This window comes from Mastomys coucha, unplaced genomic scaffold (assembly GCF_008632895.1).
Source record: "Mastomys coucha isolate ucsf_1 unplaced genomic scaffold, UCSF_Mcou_1 pScaffold21, whole genome shotgun sequence".
NCBI lineage: Eukaryota > Metazoa > Chordata > Mammalia > Rodentia > Muridae > Mastomys > Mastomys coucha.
The window spans coordinates 115205835-115233558 of NW_022196904.1; the positions used below are offsets into that span (position 1 = coordinate 115205835).

At 45.3% G+C, this 27724-nt stretch overlaps 1 protein-coding gene across 4 annotated transcripts in view; it reads right to left on the reverse strand.

Moving 5' to 3' along the window:
- The window catches only part of Xpo6 (exportin 6), a 97359-nt gene extending 92177 nt beyond the window's left edge, over positions 1–5182 (reverse strand). For 3 of the 4 annotated variants that reach the window (XM_031388238.1, XM_031388235.1, XM_031388237.1), the window contains exon 1: positions 4618–5182. In XM_031388238.1, coding sequence (XP_031244098.1) covers positions 4618–4620 — 3 coding nt within the window. In that variant the 5' untranslated portion in view covers positions 4621–5182. The remainder of the gene's footprint in view (positions 1–4617) is intronic. The other variant, XM_031388234.1, reaches the window with a different exon arrangement.
- Positions 5183–27724: the final 22542 nt, after the last annotated feature.

Here is a 27724-nt window from a genome sequence, read left to right on the forward strand (position 1 = left end):
AAAGTAGTTGACAAACCAAAAGTCTGCCTGCTGACTAACAATTTATTGATGTATTGATTTCAAATCACTACAGAATAGGATTTTGAATATTCTCATTACAAAGAAATGGTAATTATGAGGTAACATGCTAACTGAGCACAGTATCACACTGTACCCAGTAAATATGTACAATAATTGCTTTTCAAGAACCTTGGACACAATAAAATACTAAGAGTGACTTTATAAGTCAATGTGCAATGGGTTACACAATGATAATGAAGAAATAGCGAGTGGAAGTCTAAAATAAACATAGGCAGGTATGGAGTGTCACTCCACTATATGGTAGTGTTTGCCTAATTAATGCACCTGAAGCTTTGAGTTCAATCCTCACAGTGGAAGAAATAAGCAGAGAAGCAGTCTCACTTGAGTAACTCCCTCTCGCCTCTACTTATACCAGCAAGCTCTCCATAACTTGAATGTGCACAAAACAGTTCAATTATCTAAAAATCTTCAAGTCGACTTTGTATTCCAAGGTGCCAATCAGCTTCCCACCTACTTACAGACACAGCCAAATCCAGCATTTTGTCAGTACATGACCAATCTGTCAACTCTTTTTTTAACCCTTCATACCTACCAATCCAAATCACCAACTGATTCAAGCTTGCATTTATTCCCAGGCCCCATGTTAAAGGCTTTCCAAATCAATTTTGCTTTTTTACCTTTCTTCACTGATTAATTCTGCAATCACTTAAGAGGTTTTAGAATGACAATTCTCACAGGGCATGGTAGCACACACCTTTTTAAACCTAGCACTCAGGAAGCAGGCAGATTGAGGCTAGCCTGGTCTCCATAGTAAATTCTGGGCCCCTCTGAATTGTACATTCAAGAGCAGGCCTTTGACACATCCTACAGACAGTGTTAATCGATGGTTTCCTCACCAATGCAATCTAGCCACAGCAGATGACCTATTTTCCTTTAAGAAATCTCAGTTATTCTAAGGTAGCAGCAGTACTAGAAACTCTCCCCCAACTAGCGAGGAAGAACCTATGCATCACTCTCTCCAGCTACCTCACAGAAGTCAGGACCATAAGACAGTCAATCTATCTGATGCTTCCTTAACATGACATATTCTAGCCAGGTTAAGCATGGTGATAGACTCCAAGTATCCCTGCATTTGGGAGGCCAAGGCAGAAAGGATTGGGAGTCTGAGGCCAACTTAGACTTTTTGGGCCATCTCAAAAAGTGAAAGGAGAAAAAATAGTCTTAAAGATGAAAGACATGTTGTATTACTGTGCTGCATGCAGATAATGCTCGGAAGCCTAGAAAGTCCAAATACCCAGGTGTCCATTCCTCACAAGCACTTTTACTTGGAAGACCTAGCTCTTCCCTTATCCTTGAGATCCAAACACGCCCTCTAGGAAGCCTCCCTTCTCCTCCCAGTCCCCTTAATCTCAATCAGCCATTCTTTGGGCAAATGCATTTTGCACCTCAGCAATCTTTTACACTCAATCTTATCACCATCTCTAGTTATCTGAGTGTGACTCATCACCCCACTAAACTTACTCCCCTCCAAGGCAAGCAGAACATTACCCTGAAAGAGCAACCTTTTTGTTCTTCTCTTTTTGGAGCTGGGGCCACACCTGGTCAGAGAGGTAGTTTTTACCTGTTATCCCAGTCAACTCATTTAAAAAAAGACGTTTCAAACACATTTAGATCAACAATTATCTTAAGGGTCTTAAAATGTAACCAGGCCTGGTGACGTGGATCTATAATCCCCACAGAAAGTTCAGGCAAGAGAGACAGGAGTTCTGGGCCAACCTGGGCAACTTGGTGAGTTCAAAGGCCTGACTAGTATACAACTACCCTTCAAGCCTTACAGAGTCTGGAGTTGTAAAAATGAAGAGGAAAAGAATTATTGAAGTAAAGGGCTGTGATCCCCAAGAAAAGGCCCTTGTACTGTCAGACACGAGCCAGGCAATGGTTTCCTGACTTAGCAGACAAAGATGGCACCACCCTATCCCTTGACCTTCCTCCCCTGGAACAACTGCAGATGAACCATTAGGGTATTGACAGTAGATCCTATCAGTCTCACACCCACAGCAGCTACTCCCTGCATGCTTAAGTTGAGGTCTACATACAAAATCAACAGCTTCACCATTAATTACTGGAAGGTAATCATGCTTGTAATGCCCTAATTACTGCCAACTAGATGAAACTGAGCACATGACTTGTAGCTCTACTATACAGAAAATTCTGTCCAGGCAACAAGCTAAGTTCCCTGAGGGCAGGACACTGTCTGCCTAGCTCATATCTACATTCTCTAGGGTACAGCACATAAAGGCTACTGAAAACTAACCAAGCCAGGCGGTAGTGACACATACCTTTGATCCCAGCACTTGGGAGACAGAGACAGGTGGATTTCTGAGTTCGAGGCCAGCCTGGTCTACAGAGTGAGTTCCAGGACAGCCAGGGCTAGACAGAGAAACCCTATCTTGGAAAAAAAAAAGAAAAAGAAAAGAAAACTAACCAAAAGATTTGTACACTTGATTTCTCACAGCAGCATTACTCAAAACTGGCAAAGGGGGACGCCGAAAACCAGTTAAGCACTGAGGGATGGACGAGTGGACAAGCAAAAGTGGTGCACACACTCACAGACTGCAAGGAAATTCTGCACACCAACACCATGGATGAACCTTGAAGACATTCCATTAAATGAAATATGCCAGCCATACAAAGAGAATACTCTTCTACCAAAAGAAGTGATTAGAAGGATAGAAACAGAAAGGGAAACACACAGGAGGCCAGGGGAGAGGAGAGGGACTGCTAAAAGAGGGGCCATGTTAGAGTACTATGTCAGGATACCATGTCAAAATATCATGTTTCAGTTTGGGGAGATGAAATTCCCTGGTGATGTAAACCATGACAGCTACACAATAGAAATGTACATGTCAGTGAACTGAAAATTAGTTTAAGTGGTTAGGCATATTTTATTACAATTTAAAAATTCAAAATTTTAGCTGGGTACAGTGGCCCACACCTTTAATCCCAGCACTTAGACAGAGACAGGTGGGTCTATGTACTGAGTCCAGAATAGCCAGAGAAAGCTACACAGGGAGATCCTGTCTGGAAAGGGAGGGGGATTTAATTCAAACATTTCATAAAATTATTAATGAAGGAATGAAAATTTATGTATCTGCCATATCTTTGAATTATTTCTAGAAAATTCTTGTCTGTACATTGTGTAGATGAGGAAATAAACTGAAGTTCAACAAATTTGCCACCTTTTATAGTATGTATACTATACATATACACCATATATTGTATACTATACATATACACCATATATTGTACAAATGACACCATGCCGCTCAGCTTTAATGGTATATTTTACCCAGCTTGTTTGTAAATCCAGGAGGACAAAGTGAGTGACTTAGACCCTCTTTCTATTAACCAGGACTTTATGTACCCCCCACTCACTCCTCAAGAGTTTGACAGTCTGGTCTGGTGTGTGCATTAAAAAGCTGTGCCAGGCCAGCCGGTGGTGGCGCACGCCTTTAATCCCAGCACTTGGGAGGCAGAGGCAGGAGGATTTCTGAGTTCGAGGCCAGCCTGGTCTACATAGTGAGTTCCAGAACAGCCAGAGCTATACAGAGAAACCCTGTCTTGGGGGGTTGGGGGGGAGCTGTGCTAGCCACATCTCCAATACACCACTAATTCGCCAGGCACTGGGGCGAACAGTGCTCAAACCCAAGCTGGGCACTCACTCACTCATCATGGGCTAGATGCCAAACTGAGGCAGATAATCAGACGACTAACTTCACCTTGCCCACTGTGATGGGGAGATAAGGCTCAGAAACAATTAAAATGGCAAACGACAAGCGCTCAACCAACTGCTCTGAGTACACAAACGCCAAGGAGAATGGAAAGACTAAAGTGCCTACAAGAAGGGGAGGTATCTTCCTTTCAAAGAAGTTTTTTAGTGGCACCTGAAAGTATGCATAGTTTTCCAGGGAAAAGGCCAGAGCAGAAAACAGAAAGAACAGCAACCAAGAAGTCCAAAGACCCCACTGCTGACTCTGCCATCTTCTGTATCAGTAATCTCTACAAATCCTACTCTAGATTTCTGCAAATGCAAACCTACCCCTGGACGGATGTTCTCCAAAAATCCAGCCAGTTCTATAACAAAGTGCCTATGTTCAAATAGTGCCACTGTCCCAAAGAGTCGACTGACCTTGGGCAGAGTAATTAACTGCTTCTTGCCTCAGTCTCCCCATTTCCAATGAGGGGGTTGATATTATAACAAAATACATACCACTCACTTAGCAAAACAAATGGCACACAGTATGCCATCAATAAATAAATGAAACTGGTAATCACGACTTGCTGCGCAAGGAGCACAGCCAACAGTAACAGTAAGGCAGAGGGTTGTATCAGTGGCGCTTCCAAGGTCCTTCCTCCCAGACTCGAGGCATCCAGTGGGGGTGGGGGCGGTGGGAGCTTATAGCCGGTTGCACACCCTGCACACATGTGTCACCGGCCAGGCTCGCACGCGCCTCTCCCAGCCCCAGGGAGAAGAGATGGCTCAGCTGCTCTGAGGCCCACTGCCACCCCTCCAACCCGGTCGCTGATCCCACTCACCATGCTGGCCGGGAAGGGGGTGGCTCAGGTGAGCTGGCTCTTGGGATCCGTCGCGTCCCGCTCGCACAGTTCAGGTCATGGTCCCGGCAGGCTCGGGGAGTCCCCCGCCCATGCAACGACAACCGGTTCCCCACCCCGGGCCCCGCCGGCACCTTTAAAAGGAGCACACGGGCCCCTTCGGGGACCCCCCGAAGCGATTCATCGAGACCTCGGCCCACCCCAGGGAAACGCAAAAGCAGAAAATGGGGTTCAGAGGCGGCTACACGGGGCCCCCCGCCTGGGCCCGACCCCCGAGAGGGAGGCTGCGGGCCCAGGCAGGGACTCCCCGGCCTCCGCGGCCCGACGCGGCGACGGGCCTCGGCCGAGACTGAAGGGGCAGAGGCTGCCTGGGCCTGGGCGGCGCGGCCGGCTCAGGAGAGAGGCCCGCGGGCCCGTGCTGTCCTCGCCACCTCTGTCCTCGCGGCGGGCCCCCTCCGCATCCCTGCGCGCCACCAGCAGCCGCTGCTCGCCCCTCGCGGCCACCCCCTGCCAACAGCCCAACGCGCCGGAAGTGGCGAGCACCAGGCGGCCTCTCAGCTCGCGGCCTGCTGCGGCGCTGGAACCGGACCAATCCGGAATCAAGTGAGGGCAGAGGAGGGCGGGGCCGCACCTGACGGTTCACTGGCCCCGCCCACCGCGCCCCCGCCCAAGCGGCCGGGGACCGCCGCGTTGGTAAAGGGACACGCGGCCATTTTGGTAAAGGAAAGGTTTCCCTTTCGTTTCTTTTCACTCATTCATTCCGCAGATCTTTTCTGAGCACCTTTCCGGACCCTGACACCGGACTAGAAGTTCGGCGATGTTGGTCTACGCTCTCTTGGGATTGTATTCATTCAGTCCACAGTTCTGGGTTCTAAGACCAGAAAGTGTCTCGGGATGAAATCGAAACACTTAGTGTCACGATCTTAATTCTAGACTCCAACACCAAAAGACTCAACACCCTCTTCTGGACTCTGGAGACATCTGCACCCATACTCACATGGCGTACACATACATAGGTGGACAAACATGCTTGTGAATAAAATAACTTTTTACGGGATATGGCTCAGCCTTTAAAGGTACTTGCCACTATGTCTGACAACCCAACCTAAATTCAGTCCTCAGAACCTGTAGTGGCTTAAATAAGAATGCCTATCCTCATCCCCACCCCCATGGGCTCATATGTTTGGGCTCATATATTTGAATGCTTAGTCATCAGAAGTGGCACTATTTGAAACAGATTAGAATGATTAGGTGTGGTCTTGTTGGAGAAGGTATGTTACTCGGAGTGCGCCTTAAGATTTCAAAAGCCAATGCCAGACCCAGTCTCTCAGCCTCTCTGCTTTTGTGAATCAGATGTATCATTTAGCTGCTGTCCCAGCACCATGCATGTTGCCATGCTCCCTGCCATGATGATAATAGACTGATCATCTGAAACTGTAAGCAAGCCCCCAATTAAAGGCTTTCTTTTACAAGAGTTGTCATGGTCATAATATATATTCATAGCAATAGAACAATGACTAAGATAAAACCCAATTGTGAAAGGAAAAAATAAATTACCACAAATTGTTATCTTTTGATCACACTAGCATCAAGCTGTACTTGCACACAGACACATACATACATACACATATGTACACATATAACACACACACACACACACACGTTAGGTCTTAGGCAGTTCATATATCCAGAATGAGTTTAAGCTGGACTATAGATGGAATTCTGGTGGTTAGATAAAAACCAGAATTCCTAGGAAACTTGTGAAACAGGTTCCTACCCTCAAAAAGGAATCTTTTCCCTTACCTCTGGCAGAAGGGATATATGGCTCTCCACTGACTTACAGCTATGGCACTTACCAGCATATCCATGCTAGCCTCCAGGCTGCTGTAGTCCCTATTTACAAGCACTTGTCACTCACTTCAAAGACCCCACACTAGCATCCTGGCCCTCCTCACCTCCCCCTCTACCCTAAAACTTCCCAGCTACTTCCCAGCCCCACCTACTCATCCACCTTATAACTTAATGATTTTCCACCCTCTCCTCCCCATGTTCTCCACTCTCTTCTCTCCAGATGGCCCTGCCCATGTCCAGTCTACTTTTTCTCTCTGCTCTGGACTCTTCCAGGGGCCTCTGGATGTTTTCTCTTATTCACAATAAAACCCTTCCCCCAATGGACCAGTCATTTTGTCTTTACTGTCTTCCCCCAGCAAATATGAAAATGAGAAAGAGAAAGAAGCTGGTGGGGGGAGGGGAGAAGGTGGTCTACTTGAGAAATCTGGCATTATTTCTCATAAAAAAGTTTGAAGTAGGCATAGAGGCTCATGCCTGTGAGACCCAGCAATTAGAAATTTGAAAGAATGACATGAACTTAAGACCAACCTGAACCATAAAGACCCTGTCAAAATTCACCCTCCTAAATAGTTTGAGATTGTTGAGATGGAGTTTTAGAGTTACAGGATTAAAAACTTGATTTTTTTTTAAATGGTCTCTTGGGGGTCGGGGGTTGTAACATTTTTTTTCCCTCTAATAAGCCAACTTAAAGAGAAGTAAAGAAGCACAGAAGCTGGGCAATGGTGGCGCACACCTTTAACCCCAGCACTTGGGAGGCAGAGGCAGGTGGATTTCTGAGTTTGAGGCCAGCCTGGTCTACAGAGTGAGTTCCAGGACAGCCAGGGCTACACAGAGAAACCCGATCTCAAAAAAGCAAAAAAAAAAAAAAAAAAAAAAAAAAAAAAAAAAAAAACCACAGAGTGGAGATTTAGTCAAAGCTGCTGGTACACTGACATCACAGTAGGAAGGTTTGTGTTTTTAAGACAGTCTCACTATGTTACCTCAGCTGGCCCGGAACTCACAGAGATCTTCTTGCCTCTGCCTCCTTGGTGCTGGAATTAAGGATGTTTGCCACCAAAGCATGAGAGTGGTCACCACACAGAGCACACCACCTACTGCACTCCAGCATGAAGTTTTCATCTATGAAGTTCGTGTTTGAGCACCACACTATGAAAATACAAGCTGGGCAGTGGTGGTACACGCCTTTAATCCTAGCACTTGGGAGGCAGAGGCAGGAGGATTTCTGAGTTCAAGGCCAGCCTGGTCTACAGAGTGAGTTCTAGGACAGCCAGGGCTACACAGAGAAACCCTGTCTCGGGGGAAAAAAAAAAGACTCAAAAAAGAGAGAAAAGAAAAAAGAAAATACAAACAAAACATGCAAAAGAACCCTCATGATAAATAAGTGTACAGTTTTGTGTCAGGCCACACTCAGAGCCATCCTGGGGTACATAATTAGCCACCCTTAGGAGAAAGGACAGATAAAGCGGTCTGGTGAGACCCTGAATGAGGTCTCTAGAATCTTTCAAACACCTGAGTGAGCTTTAGATTTAAATCGAAGACTTGGGCAAAAGGCATGAAATGTGCAATCAGGCAGTCTTGGCAAGGTGTGGCTGGTAGATCTTAGCAGTCCTGGTTCTTCACTGTTGGAAGAAGTGATTTTTTTTTAGTTTATTATATAGAAGTACACGCTGTCTTCAGACACACCAGAGGTTGCTGGGATTTGAACTCAGGACCTTCAGAAGAGCAGTCAGTGCTCTTAACCACTAAGCCATCTCTCCAGCCCATAATTTTTTTTTTTTTTTTTTTTTTTTTTTTTTTTTTTTTTTTTTTTTTTTTTTTTTTTTTTTTTGGACATGGGTTTTGGGACTCAGGTCCTCATGCCTGCAGGCCAAACTCTTCTATCTTCCCAGCATTATTTTTACATTTTCATTTTCATAGACAAGAAAAGTGTGAAGGAAACTGTTATGGTTTGTATATGCTCAGCCCAGGAGGTGGCACTATTAGGAGGTGTGGCCTGGTTGGAGTAAATAAGTCACTGTGGTTGTGGGCTATAAGACCTTCATCCTAGCTGCCTGGAAGCCAGTATTCTGCTAGCAGCCTTCAGACGAAGATGTAGAACTCCTAGCTCCTCCTGCACCATGCCTGCCTAGATGCTGCCATGCTCCTGCCTTGATGATAATGAACTGAATCTCTGAACCTGTAAGCAACCCCGAATAAATGTCCTTATAAGAGTTGCCTTGGTGGTAATGTCTGTTTACAGCAGTAAAACCCTAACTAAGACACAAACAGTAAAAAGGTCACTTTGAAGTTTTTTTTCTTTTTTTCTTTTTTTCTTTCTTTTTTTTTTTTTCTTTTAGGTTTTTGGTTTTTGGTTTTTGGTTTTTCCGAGACAGGGTTTTTCTCTGTGTAGCTCTGGCTGTCCTGGAACTCACTCTGTAGACCAGGCCTAGAACTCAGAAACCCGCCTGCCTCTGCCTCCCAAGTGCTGGAATTAAAGGCATGAGTCACCACTGCTCAGCTGTTATTTTTCTTATAAAGGTTAAAGCAAGGCAGAGAGCATTTCCTCATCATGCCAGACAAAACTGGCCTGTTAGGAAACTTTGCTCCCCAATATCCTGTCCCCCAGCTTCTCAGATGAACAGTCAAAGTGATGTAGAATTTCAGCATGGATGATCCCCATTTTGTTTGGGCCATCCACTTACTGCAGGAGTATAGTCCCACCATCTCCCATGGATGTTTTTTGATTTTGTTGTTCTTCTGTGTAAGTTTTTCCCACATTCATTATCATGGAAAGCAATGGCTTTCATGTTTTCTCAAGGGACAGCCACTGTTCCACACTAAACAACCCAGACACACTTTTGCACTTAGGTATTGAGAGATGAGTTATTTCTCAAAGCATTATACAATAATCTGTTATCATTATGAAACAAGTAAGAGTGGAAAAATACGCCTTTAATTCCAGCACTTGGAAGGCAGAGGCAGGTGGATTTCTGAGTTTGAGGCCAGCCTGGACTACAGAGTGAGTTCCAGGACAGCCAGGGCTACACAGAGAAACCCTATCTCAAAGAAGGAAAGAAAGAAAGAAAGAAAGAAAGAAAGAAAGAGAGAGAGAGAGAGAGAGAGAGAGAGAGAGAGAGAGAGAGAAAGAAACAAAGAAACAAAGAAACAAAGAAACAAAGAAGCAAAGAAAGGAACAAAGAAAGAAAGAAAGAAAGGAAAAATATATATTAGCATGGCTCCAATAGTTATGTATCAATTTATCCAGGGGGCTAAGCTAATTTGGGAGAAAGTGGGGATAGGACTGTAAGCTGAGGCTTGTAACAAGATGGGGTTTGCTAGGCAAAGAAAGGAGGCATGGGACATTCTAAGCCATAGAAATAGCATTGTCCAAGGAAGCCACCTGAAGAGGTAAACAGATGACTTAGGGACCAAGGCCAAGTCACCTGTTCTCTTTTCAAGCGTCAGTTAGTAAGATGGTAAAAGGACTAGGAAGAGATGGATTTGGTATGTTTAGAATTAATTCACTAGATGTTGAGCTAGGGTTGTGTGTAGCTCAATAGGTAGAGTGTTTGCCTAGCATTCCCAAGCCCTGCCTTCAACCCCAGCCCCTCATACAACCAGGCATTGTAGTAAACGGACCCCAGGGCTGGGAAAATGAAAGCAAGAGGACCTGGAGTCCAAGTCTGTCTTTGCTATGGACTTATGTAGCTCAGACTAGCCTTAAACCCTATTAACAAGGATGCCCATGAATTCTAGATCTGTCTGCCCCTACCTCCAAAATGCTGCAGTTATAGGTATGGACACCACACCTAATCACTAGTTGAAATGATTGAACAAGTCTGATTCCTTAGTAGAAGTTGGATGAAGTAAGATATCTAAGCCATACTCAAAGGTACACTTTAGGATGATATCATTCCCACGAATGGCTTTTCAAAGTTAGATCAGCTTTGGCCAGGCATGGCAAGTACTCCTGAGTCCATTCTACAGGGGTTTCTTGTCTCAGCTCTGCTGCATGTATCCATTTTCGTTCAAATGGGTTCCAGGTACAGCCAGTCATGAATCTCCCCTTCATAGCCATGGAGAGAACATTTTTGTTCAGAGTCTTTCTCAGAAAAATAAGGTTCATCCTTCTAGTCCTCATGGCTTAGGTCTGCCCATCCTTGATCCCGGCATAGTGAAGAAGGATGAGCTTCTATGATGAACTTAAAATATGTTCCCTTGAAGCTAAAGAAACTGAAGAGTCAGGAGCCATCATCCTTCCTCTGTCCTTGCCAAGCTGGGCGAAGCTTTAACTCAGTGCTCTGTAAAACACCTGCCAATGCAGCATGCAACAAATGGTAGCTATTAGTAATCTCACCCCAGGGATTTTTGCCCAGATCAACTAAATAACATTTTGTTATTAATATTAATCTCAAGTCCATCTTGTTCCAAAAAAAAGGGGATTAAGGGTTGTGGTTACTTTTTGTTGGCAGTGCAGGGGCAGCCCCCGGCCACCTTCCCCCCTCCCCTGCCTGTCCTACTGTCTCTGCCTGCTGCCTTTCTTCATTTGGCTGCTCAGTCAGCAAACGTTAAAAAAATTAGTATCAACCTGGCATCCCATATTTTGCTCAAAACTAAAACTTCCAAAATGAACAGGATTCAGAAAACGTGTTGAATACATGTGTCAGTGACAGACACTTTTAACATTGTGTACAAGGGGCTGTCATGGAGGTCTGTGCTGTCATCTTTTGGTGTATGTGCTTTTGAAGCATGAAAGGATGTAGGAAGGGGCAACTACTTCTGTCATTCTATAACAGGCCCCCAGACCTCAGCCACAATGGCACCATTCTACCTTAACACCCAGCATAGAGGCCCCAGCACCTGCCAAGATTGGAACAAAGACCCAGTCCATCGAAGACCTAGTCCATAGTTCCAGGAAAGCCCCTAAATGCACTACCCTCGCTTTATGACTTCTACACTTCTGCTTCTTATGAAGTGAAGTGTAACAACCAGGATGTGGGTTTTGTGCATAAAAGACAGAAGGGCTGTAAGGCCTTAGAGCTGCATGATTTGGGTAAGTTCCCTTATGCAGCTAGCGGCCAGCAAATAAAGGCTTCGTTTTTGACTCTAAGAGTGTCTGTGTGGTGGGCATACCTTGAAACAATTCCTTGCATGACTGAACAAACACTGTAACCTTTGTGTTGGTTCTTGATGGATGGATGGAAGTTGACCCGGCTAACGCAGTCTTCTTCTCCCATGCCAGGCTGTCTCTCACTGTGTCAGAACTCTTTCCATTGTAATTGGCAAGGGTGGTACTCTAGAATTGGACTCTATCCCACTATATGGGAAGAAAATGTATTGTCTCATGTAAAGTAACTATTAAAGGAGGGGATGTATTTTAAGCCCGATAGATTGCAGGTCTCAAATGATAACACAGAACTCAATTTTTCTCATCTGCTGGTTCTGCTTCTGGTCCTTTATGGGAGCTAGAACTGGAGCTCAGGTGGTAGATGCCTTATCTAACACATATGAAGCCTTTTGGTTCAATCCCCAATAATGTCGAAGTACTTTACCTATATGGTGGTCTAAGCCAGGACCAGCTTTTATACTTCATCATGATGTAGCCTGGAAGAAAAGATGGAATGTCCCTACATGGTCCCAAGAAAGTAATACCATTGGCTAGATTATGTCAAATGTCAAATGCTCACTCCTGAACCAATCACGTGACCAGCGAGTGCAGTACGATAAGATGCAGTGACCTGATTCACATGCTCCCACCCACAAGCTCCAGAACATTTCATTAAATGGCCAAGGTCTTACAATCACAGTCCTGGGGGGCTGGGGTTCTCTCAGATCCCAGAGGTTTCTCTGGCTTTACAGATCCAGAAACATGTTAGATTCTCAGCAGACAGAAGCCAATGCTGTCACTCAATGTGGATTTAAAGGAGGAAGGGAAGACTGGGGATCTGGCTCCCCCTGGAGATGATTGCAAGGCTTAGTCTGAGGTTCAGTGCTTTGCTCTGAGAGTTTCTTTCCTTCACCTGCCAATTCTCTCCAATCTCACATTTCCTGTCCAGAACATGGGACTAACATTAGCGCTGCTTGGCTGGGTGGCACCTGTATCATCAGATTCTTCTGAGAGAGCCAAGCTTGGATTAGAAGAGTTGAACCTTGGGTTGGCTGGTTGTTTTTAGGATAGAGGGAAGCAAGCCCGTAAAGAGTAATAGGATTTCCCAGGGAATCTCCTGGGACCAGAAGGACCTTTAGAAAACCAGAAGGTGGAAGGCAGGAAACACTTGAGGGCAGCGAGGGAAGTGCCAGCCCAAGAGATGGGCAATCCTGCTTGTCAGCAAGGGGGCCTCTTTGAACTCCAGCTGGTGGGTGTCTACTAGATCAACACAATTAGAAGCCAAACTATGGGGGAGTCCACTGATTCTATTCACAGAGGTCAACCTGTGGGAACAGGGTCAGATAGAGGAAGGAATGTCATTTTAGGGCCACAGATGAAAGAGGTCGGCTGACTGCCATTACAGGCTGTGAACTGTTTGGAAGGAGCCCTGCCACATCAGAATCTTTTTAATAGCTCGGGGTGATGGAGCAAACCTACATTCCCTGTACCGAGGAGGCTGAGGCAGAGGGATGGAGAATTCAGGCCAGCTTAGGGTAAACAGCAAGACCCCCTTCTCAAAAACAAAATAAATAAACAACAACAAAAACAAAAACAAAAAACAAAAACAAAAACAGAAACAAACTCAGCAGTGGTACATATAACCAGAAACCTGTTTAAGAGGGATAACGAGCTCCTCTCTTGTAAGTTGATGAAAGGTCAATGAGTCGTTAGCCCCAACCAACCAAGCAATGGGAAACCAGCTGGTATGTCAGCATCACCAATTACCTGGCAACTAACTGCATCCATCCAAGTAATGAGCTTAAAGGGCTGGAGATAGATAGGCTCAGTGGGTTAAGTGCCTGCTGTGCCTGCAAGAGGACTGACCCAAGTAGATCTGTAACTGGGTAGACCCGGGTAGATCTGTCACTCCAGCCCTGCAGCGGCAAAGACCAGAGGATCACTGAGGTGATGGGGCCATGGCCCAGCTCCAGGCTCAGTGAGAGACGCTGCCTCAAAGGAATCAAATGGAGATGACTGATGGGGTAGGATACCTGACGTCCTTCTCTCCTCTTCTGTCAAAATTTTGATTCATCTGTTCATCCTAACCTCCAGATTTTTTGTGTGTTTGTTTTTTCGAGACAGGGTTTCTCTGTGTAGCCCTAGCTGTCCTGGAACTCTCTGTAGACCAGGCTTCTTAGTGAAAATTTATAAGTGCTGCAGTTTTTCTCTCAACCTGGCTAGCTCTCAAATAATTGAGACAGGACCATTAGATTTATTTAACAGCTTCAAGGCACAACAACCGAACAGTATTAGTCTATTTTTAATCCTCTAAACTAATCTGGCTGCCTCCCAGCCCAAATCCCTGAGATACTTGCATTTTGGCTCTCTCTGCTCCAGGTATGTTCTCATGGTATCTCCTGGACCCTCTCTTATGGTGAATCCTCACTTCCATCCCCTCTTCCCCTCTATCCCCCTTCCCTGGCTGGGAAGAAGTCCAGCCCTATTCTCTCCTCTGCTCAGTCATTGGCTGATCAGCCTCTTTATTGACCGATCAGGGGATAATTAGGGAGCAAGGTTTACACAACACTGAGACAGGAGATTCTCAGAATACGATTGCAACTCGATATGGGGGCACAGAGACCAGCATTTGAGTAATACAAGGACAGTTTTTACAGGGGGCACAATAACATTATACCTACATAGGCTGGCCTTAAACTCAGAGATCTACCTGCTTCTGCCTTCCTAGTTCTAGGATTAAAGGCATGTGCCACCTGCTTATACATTCTCTCTCTCTCTTTCTCTCTCTCTCTCTCTCTCTCTCTCTCTCTCTCTCTCTCTCACACACACACACACACACACACACACACACACACGCACACGCACACACACACACGCACATGCACACGCACACACAAGAGGTTCCCTGGAACTTAAGATCTTCCCATTTCAGCCTATGCAGTACTGGAAGCATATAACACCATGCTTGGCATTAATTACCTCTTTTTTTTGTTTTGTTTTGTTTTCTGAGACAGGGTTTCTCTGTATAGCCCTGACTGTCCTGGAACTCACTCTGTAGACCAGGATGGCCTCAAACTCAGAAATCTGCCTGTCTCTGCCTCCCAAGTGCTGGGATTAAAGGCATGTGCCACCACTGCCCGGCTAATTACCTCTTTTTTAAATGGCATATAAAAATACTGAAACTGTCGGGTGGTGGTGGCAGCGCATGCCTTTAATCCCAGCACTCAGAAGGCAGAAGCAAGAAGATTTCTGAGTTTAAGGCTAGCCTGGTCTATAGAGTGAGTTCCAGGACAACCAGAGCAACACAGAGAAACTCTGCCTTCAAAAACAAACAAACAAACAAGATAAAACTATGATTAACAGATAAATCCAAATTTTGACAAAAGAGGAGAGAAGAGACCCTCTACCCCTGCACAGATGACAGTAAACTGAGTGCTGTGATATGACTGGTTTTTATTGTTTATTTTAAGATGTTAGTTGCCTTTATTGAGGTAGCCTGCACTGGGGTTTTTGAACAAACCAAGTTTGCCCAGCCAGACTCAGACAAGAATCTCCAGCTGCTACGCCTTCTTGTTAGTGTTTGGCCAGCTCAGTGGATGGGATGGCAGTATCTTTCAGCTTTTGCTGCTGGGTGGCAAAGCTAGATTAGTTGATTTGTGGGGGACTGGGAAACAACCTCAATTCTTGGCACAATCTACCTGCCTTTCCTGTATGTTGAAGAGCATCCAGATGGTCTCTGAGAGAAGGATCTGGTCATTAACCTTATCGAATCATCCTGAGAACACAGCAGGCAGGACAACAATGAAGAAGTTCTTGATGAGGACCTTTCCCTTGGCCAAAAACTATTATAGCTACCCTCCACTAGGCATTGCTCGAGTGACACAGGACGCTGATGCAGACATTGTCTGGATGTCCATAACAGGCAGGCATTCTAATACTCCATGGAACTCAATCATGAGGTTCTAGAATGCCAGGAAGGGGAGGCTGAGGACCAGGAACTAGTGTGCAGGTATGCCGACTTAGCAAGTGGTTCTTTATAATCAAAGAACTGGCATTTGAATTGAGCCGTGTAGCTCTTGGAAGGCATGCCTGCATAGGATGCTCCACAGGGCAGGACCTCCAGTGGGCTTCCATGAGCTGTTGTTTGACCAGTTTGAACCCGGTGGTTGGGAAGAAATTGAGTTCCAGCAGAACCAGCAAGCAGCACGGCTCTTCTCCACACCTGCTGGCTCTCCCAGGTCATCTCCCTTGAGTTGGCCATAGGCTTCAGGACTTGTGATCAAGATGGCCCTAAGCCCCAAGTTTACAGAGGCCAGAAGATGGTGTTGGATCCTCTGGAACTGGAGTTACAGACAGTTGTGAAACACCATGACAGTGCTGAGAATCTACCCCTGGTCCTCTGGAAGAGCAGTTGGTGCTCTTAGTGACTCACCCACTCTCTAGCCCTGCCATGCCTGGATCTAAATTCATTTATTTTTAATATATGATCCCACTCTGTAACCCAGGCTGGCCTCAAACTTTCTATGTACTCCTTCCTCAAATCTCAGTGCTGAAGTCATAGTGTGATTTTTTTAAGTCTTTTTTTTTTTTTTTTTAAGATTTTACTTATTTGTTTTATGTATGTGAGTACAGTGTGTTGCTGTTCTCAGACACACCAGACAAGGACATTGAACTCCATTACAAATGGTTGTGAGTCTCCAGGTGGTTGCTGGGATTTGAACTCAGGACCTCTGGAAAAGCAATCAGTGCTCTTAACCACTGAGCCATCTCTCCAGCCTCCATGTTTTTTTTTTTTTAATAGTTGAATTGATCAGTCTTTGGAGGCTTCTGGACTCTTTGAATCATGTTTTAAAAGGTGATTCTTAAGACGAAATGATAAAGAAATTGACCTATGATTTTGTTCAGGTGGTAGGGTCTAACTCAAGGTCCTGCCCTTGCTATTTTCTGATGGGGATACTTAATCAGCCCTTGTTTTGTTTTGATTTTCAGACAGTATGTATGTAGCTCAAGCTGGTCTCAAACTCACCATGTGGCTCAGGCTGGCCTTGAGCTCTCTCTTTTCTTTTAAGACTTATTTATCAATTTAATGCTGATAAGTAAGTACACTGTTGCTGTCTTCAGACACACAAGAAAGCATAAGATCCCCATTATAGATGGTTGTGAGCCACCATGTGGTTGCTGGGAATTGAACTCAGGACCTCTGGAAGAGAAGTCAGTGCTCTTAACCACTGAGCCATCTCTCCATCCCTGGCCTTGCACTCTTAACCATTCTCCTGCCTCCATCTCTGGTTTTTAGGCCTGCAATATCATACTCTCTTATCTGTTGTTGTTGTTGTTGTTGTTATTTTGAGACAAGGTCAATCCACACATCCTTGGCTGTCCTGGAACTCACTATGTAGGTCACACCTACTTCAAATTCATAGAGTTCCACCTGCTTCTGCTTCCTGAGTGCTGGGATTAAAGGTGTGCTCTCATATGCTCATTACTTTTTAAATACTTATATAGCTTTAAAAGGGGGTGGGGGTAAATCATCGATTTGCTTGGCTTCTATTTTGGTATACAGCATGACATATGAATCCAACTGTTGTTTTGAGACTCAAGAAGCCAAACCAAACCAGGGGCAGCCTAAGGTGATTTAGTTCCCAGCAAGAAGCTAGGCCAGTTGCCAGACCCTGATGCATGGAACAAAAGATGTGCCCAGAGCTGGCCAAATTTAGTCACCAGGATAGCAGGAGGCAGCACCATGTCCCAGCAGGAGTGATGACAAGAGGAGAATCAGATAGCAAGTCCTAAGTGCCAGTCATTGGAGGAACAAAGATACAAGAGAAGGGACCTGAGTGCTGGCTGCTTCCTGCTATGGACAAAGCCTGCCTGTGGCTTGGCTTTGGGTCTTGTGTTTCTGCTTTTAAAAACTGGAGACTGCACCAAGGGTCTTGAAATACTAAGCAGGTACTCTACAATACCCACCTCTGCCCATAGCTTGACCTTTAAGGATCCTGTAGCCTTCCAAACTTGAAGGACACTACTACCCAAAACCTGACACCCAGAGGCACATGAGAGCATTATTGCCTTCTGAAAATTATTCTTTTGTTTTGAGACAGATTCTCATATAACTCATGATGGCCTCTAACTCACTCTGTAACTCAGGGTGGTTTTGAACTCTTTATTATTATTGTTATTATTATTATTATATTAAACATATTTGTCTTATTTTATGTGTGTTTTACCTATGTATATGCTATGTGCATTATGTGTATGCCTGGTGCCTGTGAAGATCATCAGATCTCTTGGAACAAGAGTTAAGGATGGTTGTGAGCCACCATGTGGGTGTTAGGAATTTAACCTGGACCCTCTGTAAGAGCAACAAGTGCTCTTCGCCCAGGGACCAACTCCCCAGCCCCAGCACTGAACCCTTGACACTCTTGCCTTTATTTCCTATGTTCAAGAGTTACAGCCATGTACCATCAATAGAATCCTATTTGTGGGACGGGGGAGACCGCTGCCTGTAAAGTGCAAGGGCAGCATTTCTGTAAAGCCAAGCATGGCAGCAGGTGCCTGTAATTCCAGTCCTAAGGAGGAGACAATGTGATCCCTGGGGTTCACCAGCCAGCCATCTTCACCTAATAGGCAAACCCTGGGTCTTAGAGAGAGGTCCTGTCTCAAAAAATAAGATAGACGGCTTCTAAGGAATAATATTCAAAGTTGTCCTCTGGCCTCCACGTGTATACACACACACACACACACACACACACACATGTGCACAAGTACCCACTTGAATACACACATGTGCATATGCACATGCACACACACATACTCACATATACACATACACACACACTTATATTCTATTTATCTATCTATTTATTTATTTTGGTTTTTTTTTTTACTTTTTATTTTATTTTATTATTATATAGACACACCAGAAGAGGGAGTCAGATCTCATTGTGGATGGTTGTGAGCCACCATGTGGTTGCTGGGATTTGAACTCAGGACCTTTGGGAGAGCAGTCAGTGCTCTTACCCACTGAGCCATCTCACCAGCCCTATTTTGGTTTTTTTGAGACAGGGTTTCTCTGTGTAGCCCTGGCTATGCTGGAACTCTCTCTGTAAACCAGGCTGGCCTTGAACTCAGAACCACTTGTCTCTGCCTCCCAAGTGCTGGGATTAAAAGCATGCAGCACCACTGCCAGGCTAAGGGAGTGTTTATCATCCACTAGCTTTAATAAGTGACCAAAAGCAGAATGAAAGTCAGCAAACTGTGGGTTCAGGAGGTCCCTGTGGGGCCAAGCCTCTGGGTGAGTCCTTGATAGATGGGGAGTTAACTCTGAACTGCAACAGGGTTGACTTTTCTCTTTCAAAAACAAGTCAACAACCGCAATGGGCATGCTGGCTCAATTTGTGATGTAATCTGAGCAGTCTGGAGAAGGAGGCAGGAATAACGGGCTCAAGGCCAGGAGGGGCATCAGGAGACTGCCTCTTACTTTAATCCCAGCTCTCAGGAGGCAGACGCAGTCAGATCTCTGTAAGTTTGAGGCCAGCCCAATCTAAAAAAGGAGTTCCAGGGCAACCAGGGCTGTTACACAGAGAAACCCTGTCTGGAAAAGCCAACCAATCAACCAACCAACCAAATAAACAGATGGTTTTTTGTTTTGTTTTGTTTTGTTTTGTTTTTTTGTTTTTTTGTTTTTTTGAGACAGGGTTTCTCTCTACAGCCCTGGCTGTCCTGGAACTCACTCTGTAGATCAGGCTGGCCTCGAACTCAGAAATCCACCTGCCTCTGCCTCCCAAGTGCTGGGATTAAAGGCGTGTGCCACCACTGCCCCGGCTGAAATTTTTAAAATTAAGTCAAGAGGTCACACCTGCAATCTCAGCACTTGAGAGGCTGAAGCAGGAGAATGGCCATGAGTTCCAGGGCAGCCTGGGCTACAGAGTGAGACCCCCATCTCCAGTCTTCTCTGGTGTCTTTCAGCAGCATTTGGGAGTTTCCTTTGCAAGCATTTTGGGCATCTCGTTTTAATTCTCTTCTTAGACCTTCTGTCTTCTCTGTTGCTATAATGAGCATGGTCACGACTTTAGGGCATAAAGTACTGTGTTGGTTTAAGTGGAGAAGCTATTGATTTTTTGGTCTTAATTTTAGACCCAGCCAACTCACTGAATTTTTCCATCTTTATTTTTTATTTTTTCTGAGGTAAGAGTCTCACTATGTAGCCCAGGCTGTCTCCCAGCACACACTCCTCCTTCCTTCACTACAGGGGTGCTCCACCTAGCCTGAGTATTTTATTTTGCAGCAAAAAAAATCAGGTATAAATAATACATCTGTGTCAGACAGTGGTGGTGCACGACTTTAATACCAGCACTTGAGAGGCAGAGGCAGGCAGATTTCTGAGTTCAAAGCCAGCCTGGTTTACAGAGTGAGTTCCAGGACAGCCAAGGCTATACAGAGAAACCCTGTCTCAAAAAAACCAAAAGAAAAAAAAACCCCACCTGCAAGCTGTGTTGACTTGACCTCCTTTATTTCTGTTCTAATATAACTGAAAATGAAAGACCCCCAGAACTGGGGAGATCCTTACTCAAGTCTCGGGATGACACGACCACCCAATGACTCATGAGAGACCAAACTTGCTGCAATCACTTGAGGTTTATTCGGGATAGGCCGGTACCGGGGTCGATCTCATGACCATGCTGGCCAGAGGAGTTCGACCCCGAACACAAGAAGTGTGGGGTATTTAAAGGGAAAAACTACAAGCTGGGGGCGGGGAGAGGGTTACCAAGGAAACATAACATGAAAACAGTGGAAAATTTCAGAGGGACCCAACCCAAGGTATTCAGTTAGGGAGGGGAACATATTCATTCTAGGAATGTAATCTTCATCTACCAGTCGATGGGGTGGAGAGGCTCGTAAGCCAGTAGACCTTCATTCCTAGTTGCGCCCTCATTGTGGATCAGTCAGGAAGGGCAGGTTTTAGGAACCAGAGCCCTGAGGCTGAGTTAGCCAAGTTCCTGGAACTGGCTACTCCACATTTCCATGCCCTCTTTCAGGTAAAGATTATACATTATACATACATTTCTATTAAATGCCCTCATTTTAAATTCTAAGATTCTCCAGCCTTTCAAAATGTAAGTGTTCCATCCCTGTGTGTTCAGTGAGGACCAAGAGAGACATTTGCATGTAGGTTGTGGCTTTATTTATGTTCTTCCCTTCCCGTCCCCTCTGTTGGTCCAGCGAGTCTTGCTTTTCTATATGTATTCACCATGAATGTCCCCCATCCCCTGGGACATGTGCCTGGCATGGAGCAGGAAAGCAATGGACTTACTTCATGCCTGCCCTGTGTCTACCTCTCCTTTATTTCCTCTTGAAAATGTCCTCCTCTACTTAAATACAATTAGTAGGAATTGAGATCAAAGATCCTAACTGGGCATGCCGGCTTGCACCTGAAATTCCAGCCCTTGGGAGGCTGAGAACAACCTAAGATATGGCCCGACCCTATTGCTGCAGCTTCCCGCCTTTGAGAAAGGGTCTCTCTCTCTCTACATAGTACTGGCTGGCCGCCCTGGAACTAACGAGGTAGACCAGGCTGACCTCCAACTCATAGAGATGTACCTTCCTCTGTTTCTCAAGTTCTGGGATTAAAGGGGTTCACTACCACACTCAACTTCTGTCTGTGTTTTCTGACCAGTATGTGACCAAGCAAAACCTGGAAACATGTCATCCATTGTAAGTTCAAGGCCAGCTCAGTTACTCAGCGAAAAGATCCTTTTAAAAACAAACAAACCCTAAATCAAACAAAAACCTTGAAACAAACAAACATCTGTGATCTTCTAGGCAAAGAGAAGAACATGTGATCAGCTTTATCTTTCTTCCAGGAATTTTAACATTAGGACTAGGACATAAAAATGGTTGTACTGGGGCTGGTGAGATGGCTCAGCAGGTTAAGAGCACCAACTGCTCTTCTGAAGGTCCTGAGTTCAAATCCCAGCAACCACATGGTGGCTCACAACTACTTGAACTACTTGTAATGAGATCTGACACCTTCTTCTGGTGCATCTGAAGTCAGCTACAGTGTATTTACATATAATAATAAATAAATCTTAAAAAAAAATGGTTCCTGAAGCAGCACCCCTCTTTGGCCACACCCCTCCTGGTCTCTACAGATGCCCATTACTGAACCTGTTGCTGAACCTATGAGCAGCCCATTTCCTTCCTGGAAGTCCATGTTCACTCAAGTCAGCACTGGCTAATGGCAGGGTAGGCTGTGCTGCTGTGACAAAGAGCCTGAAGCTCTAGGAGACAAGCATAGTTAAAATGTCTTTTTGTGTTCATGTCCTAAAGGGTGTGGGGTCGGCCATGGGATTGTACTCCAGCTTGTCATTCATGGGCCCGGGCTCTTTCCATCTTTGGGATCAAGATCTCTACGTCCTTAGAGTCCTTCAGTGGCTCTCCTGAAAGTGGTTTAGGAGGAAGGTCTGAAATGAATAGACCTCACCCTTGACCAAATTCCAGAGCTCCAAACTTAGTCTTACAGCCCCACCAATTGCAGAGAAGGCCATGAGATGTAGTCTAGGTGCTGGAGAACACCTAGTGAGCAAGTTGGTAGGCTCACTGGGCAAGGGTACTTGCTGTGCAAACATGAGAACCCAAGTTTTGAGTCCAGCACCCACATTAAAACAAAACAAAAGAAAAACCAGCCAGGCTTGGTAGCACACACCATTAATCCCAGCATTCAGGCAGGTGGATCTCTTGTGAAGCAGGTTCCTCTCTAACAAAAGGAGCATTTCCTTTTCACTGACACAAGGGAAAGCTAACCTGTTACACATTTCAAAGTTTATGCTGGGATCCTAGTTCTCCTCCCCTCCTCCCCTCCCCCAAACTCCCCCAATTCATGGGCTCCCCTCCCCAGTTACTCATTCTCTTTATAACCCTGTTATTTTGTGCTATCTCTCTCTCTCTCTCTCTCTCTCTCTCTCTCTCTCTCTCTCTCTCTCTCTCTCTCTCTCTCTCCTTGCAACCAGTATGCCTCTCTGTTGTTGTTTTGCTTTTTAAGATAGGGTTTCTCTGTGTAGCCCTGGCTGTCTTGGAACTCGTTCTGTAGACCAGACTGCCCTTGAACTCAGAGATCCCTCTGCCTCCCAAGTTCTGGAATTAATGATGTGTTCTGACTCAACCACTATGTCTTTTTTAAAAATATTTTTTTAAATTTGCCTGAATTTATATATGTGCATTGTGTGTGTGGCTGGTGCCATTTGAGGCCAGAAGAGGGCATCAGATGTCCTGAAACTGGAATTATAGGCAGTTCTGAGCTACCATGAAGGTGCTGAGAACAAATCCTCTACAAGAACAGCAGGTGCTCTTAGCCACTAAGCCATCTATCTAGTCCCTCAAGGAAAAGTTGTATCTAGCAGAACCTCATGGCGATACTCTTAGGTACTGCCAAGTATGCATAGCAGAGATGATTGTGAGTGTGTATGGTAATGCTCACTTGTGATCCCAGCACTTGGGAGGCAGAGGCAGGAGGAGAGTAAGCTAAGGCCACTCTGGTCTACACAGTGCATTCCAGGCCAGCCTGGGCAATACAATGAGACACTGTCTCAAACAAACAAAAATAAACGAGGAATGAGTAGAGAAACTACGTCATTTGTAGTCTGATTATGTCATTCCCAAGTTCATAGTTTGAAATCAAATCACTTAGGTGATGGTATCAGTTAAGACAGGGCACCTATGGGAGCTGATTTTTATCATGAAGGCTTTGCCCTCATTAATGGGATAGGATTAGTGTGCTTTAAAAGAGGCCCCAGGATGAGAGAGAGAGGACAAGGAACATAGCAACAATGCTAGAGTTGTTGCCTAGCACAAAATTCTGGGTTTGGTCCCCAGAAGAGCAAAATAAATAAACAGATTAAAAATAAAAGACCTAGTTCACATCTTTTGTTGTTGTTGTTGTTGTTGTACTGAAAGGGCTAGATCCTGTAAATCTCCATAATAATTCTCCGCAGGCTCAGAGTAAGCTGTCCTAAGTAGCCAAAGGTCATCTGGCCAGAAAACAGCAGAGCTAAGACTCAAGGTCAGAGGTCCCCTCCAGCCCACTGCCCCTAGAAATTCAGTCCATATTCTGAGGCCTCTGTTAAGAGCTGTGTGGGAGAGGATATCAATCAATAAGAGCCAGCCCTGGCCTGGAGGAGTTCATATCAGAAAAGTCCAAGAACAGTCCATTTGCCAAGACTGAAAAGACCAGCTCAGGACAGCAGTGAAGGAGATGGCATAAGCTTCAGCTCCAAGAGCGTGGGCAGAGAGGTGCACTTTAGGCTGAACTCAACAGTCGGGGAAATCCCCAGAGACAAGGCAGAGCCCATCAGGATGCACTCTGTGCATGTAAATCACCCCAGGATACTTCAGATTCAGGTTCTTGCCAGTTAGAGTACTGTAATGGAGCTGACAATAGACAGTGATTGTTTTAAATCCCAGCCCAGCAGCCTGCATCCCAGTGTTTGTCATGGGATTGTTTGAAAGTTTCTGTGATTCAAAAAAAAAAAAAGCAAAGCAATTCAGATTGGCCTCAACCAGACAGATGTGCTCTAACTCACAGAGATTAAAAGGTTAGTTGTTTGTGGCTTTCAGGCATGGCTGGATCCAGGGCTCCTATCATTGCTTTGCTCTTGAACAGGGTTGTCTCCTAGTGATAGATAGACCCTTGCTATTCAGGACTGAGAGCCTCTTAGGACAAGAGTTTGGTTTTGTTTTGTCCCCTCTAGGCTTAGGTTTTTAATAAGGGTTCTTAAACACTTTAACCTCCCTTCTAGCCCACTACCCAGCATAGGTAGTGGAAAGGAAAGGCTAATATGGCAAAGGGGCATGTGAACTTGTTCAGAAATAATTTTTTGGAATGATTCCAATCTGCTTTGTCAGGTTATCAGCAGTTCAGTTTACATGAATCAGCAGCAGTCGCTCAATCCACTAGCAAACACCATTCACGAATCAGCAACGACAGTCTACCCAGAAGAAACTGCGACCTCGGAAGTGGCCAGAAGCCATGGGAATATCACGAGAAGTTCTTTGGTGTGTTTCTTTCTACAAAATCAGGACAAATAATGATTAGAAAAGAAGGCAAGGCCAATTAGTGCCACGGCATCATTCACTCTCTGTTGGGTTATACTCACACCCTTTCCAAACATTGTGTGTCCGCTCAAGCATCCGTTCTAGCAAAACATCATATGCCCCTTTTCCAGGCTGCTTCCAGAAAAATGCCTCATGTCTGTTCTCAGCAAAACACCCTTCTTCGTGTCTGCTTCAGCAAAACATCATCTCATAAGACAGTTTTAAAAATAAAATCACATGACACAACTGAGTCTCCAAAAAACCCAAAAATTTCCACTTTAGTCCCCTCTGCCCCCCAAAAGCCCCAAAAACTATTTTGGAAAGAGGTCTAGGACTTATTCTGATATGTTTTGTAAAACCAATGATATGTTTTGTAGAGCAGTATGGTGTAGTGGGAGGGGGTTCCTCAACAGGCCCATGCTGAGGCATCCCCTCCCCCATACCATACATACCAGCCATACCAAGATGGGTCTAATATAGAATAGAGTTTATTTAGGGGCATAGGAAGGGGAGTTGAGAAGGGTGTAGAGACAGAGAAAGAGACAGGGGAGAAAGAAGAGGACAAAGAGACAGAGAAAGAGAAAAGGAGAATAAGAGAAGGGAAGAAGCTGGTTGGGAATGGGAACATGAAGAGAGAAGGAGGAGGGGGAAGGGAGAGAGGGAGAACAGAGTCAGAGAGGGAGGGGTGGAAGAAGAAGAGGCCAAAGAGTCATTTTTATAGTAAGCAAGGTTTGCCTGGCTGTTGCTGGGTAACTGTTGGCCAGAGCCTAGAAGCCATGCTAAGGTGCTAACTTATTCTGGGTCATTAGTTTTGAACTAGCCGGAATCTGATGTGAAGCTCTGGGTCTGGGTGGCATACACGTTCTAACTCTGGCCAGGTCTGTACTGTAAATGAGATTGGCGTCTTTGCTTGCTTGAATATAAAATGGCAACCTTTGTAAGGATGTAGCTGAGTTGGTAGAGTGCTTGCCTAGTATGCATAAGGCCCTGGATTCAATTCCCCATACTACAGAAACCTGATTAATAGCTCAAAACTGTAATCCCAGCACTTGGAAGGTAAGGCAAGAGGACCATAAGTTCAGGTGTACCCTCGGCTACACAGAGAGTGTGAGGCCAGCCTGGGATACTTGAGATCCTGTCTCAAAAGAAAAAAAAAAAAGAGAGAGATAGCAAAGTAGAGAGGGGCTCTTGGGTCGATGGCACTTGGAAGGTTGTCTTTGCTTCCGTGTGCTCCCTGCCACCACTGGTTGCTGTAAAACCTGATTGAAAGGAGAGGCTGCTGAGATCAGGGTAGAGCCGGACCTGTAGCTGACTGGCAAAGACAGCTGAAGTCAAAAGAACAATGGCAAACTTCTGCAGCTCGTATTCCCCATGAAGGGGCATTCTGCCTACTCCACAGAATCCCTGGAATTATACTAAAAAGTTCAGTGATCTGATAGAAAAAGCTAGACTCTAAATAGGAACTTCGCTACCTATGAAAAGATGCCAAGGTCATTCATAATCAGAGAAATGCCACAATAAGAGGCTATTTTTACTCACTGCAGAAAACAGATGCCAAAAGTTAGACAGTTTGTCAATATTTGTTGTACTTTTCAAAAATAGAGTATCTGCCCTGATCCTTTCGGGAACTACCTTAGCTTTTTTTTTCTATTCTCCACAAGCAAACTTCTAGAAAGAACTACATGGTATCCCTGTGGGATTTTCATATCATTAGATAGGAAGTAAATGCAGAGATCATTCTTGTTACTGATCTTCCATATTAGTCAGCTTTGCCTCACTGTAATGAAATACCAAAGAAAGAGAGAGGGAGTGGGGAAGGGAGGGGGAGAGAAAGAGAGAGAGAGAGAGAGAGAAAGAGAGAGGAGAGGGGGGGGAGAGGGAGAGGGAGAGGGAGAGGGAGAGGGAGAGGGAGAGGGAGAGAGGGAGAGGGAGAGAGAGGGTGGTTGTGAGTCTCTCAAAGAAACGAATGGCCGGGGTGCCTGTCAGTCCCCCTCAGTTCCTCCTCTGCCTGGCATACTCCACCCCATGCCTTCAACCTCTCCAGCTCCTGAGCTTCCCTTCCCTTCCTCCAGTTTCTCTGACTCCTATAAAACCCAGCCATCTTGGCTATGTGCTTTCTTGGTCTCTTGGTTCCCAGGTGCTCTTTTCTCTTCCTCTCTTGCTGCCCCTCACCCTCACCCCATGGCCTGGTCCAGTCTGCTAGACCCTGCCTACTTTCTCCTTTATATCCACACTAAACCTTCTCCACACACCTAGGAGCCATCATGTCCACGCTTTCCATTCATCTGGTGCTGAAACCCAGTAGTAGCATATACAAGCTCCCTTCCAAGGATCTTGGCCTCTCGGAACCAGCAGCTGATATGACTCTCCTAAGGTATGTGTGGATCATTTGTTTCTTTGGGCTTCTGTCACATGCCAAATTTGACTACAAATTTTAGAGTCTGCCTTTTCAGCTGCTTCTCTACTCTGTGTCTTTCTGGCTCGTGCAGCCTGTTACACTTCCTGGGCACTCATCCTCTGGCTCCTGGAGCCTACAACATATGCCCTTCCTGGGTACATCTCACTTTTCTGGCCTGCTACCTCCATGTGGGCATCTCTATACTAAAGGTACTCCCTCCCTTTTCCCAAAAGCGTCCCCCCAACCCCTGTCCACCTCTTCAGCTGCTCTGTCCTCTTCTTCTCTACTGCATGTCACCTCAGAGCTGCATGTTTTTTCTATTATTAATGCAAAAGCCATACCAGTGTGCTAGAAAGTCCCTCTCACCCTACTTGGCCCCCTACCACTTAGAAAGGGATGGATGCCTCTCCTTGGTGATGTGGAACATTTCTCTATAACAACTCCCTCAATTCATTTGAGGATGCCCTAGAGTAAAATTTTTGTCTCATGACACTTAATCTTCCTCTGCTTCCTTTGTTCTCCATGCTCCTTCCTGGAGCATGTCCACAACATGGCTTCTGTCTCCGAGCTCAAGAACACACATTGTGGTATGATATTTAACAACTCTATTAGTTCTTAATATGACACGGTCAGCCCCCAGCCCAATAATTGAGACATAATCTTAT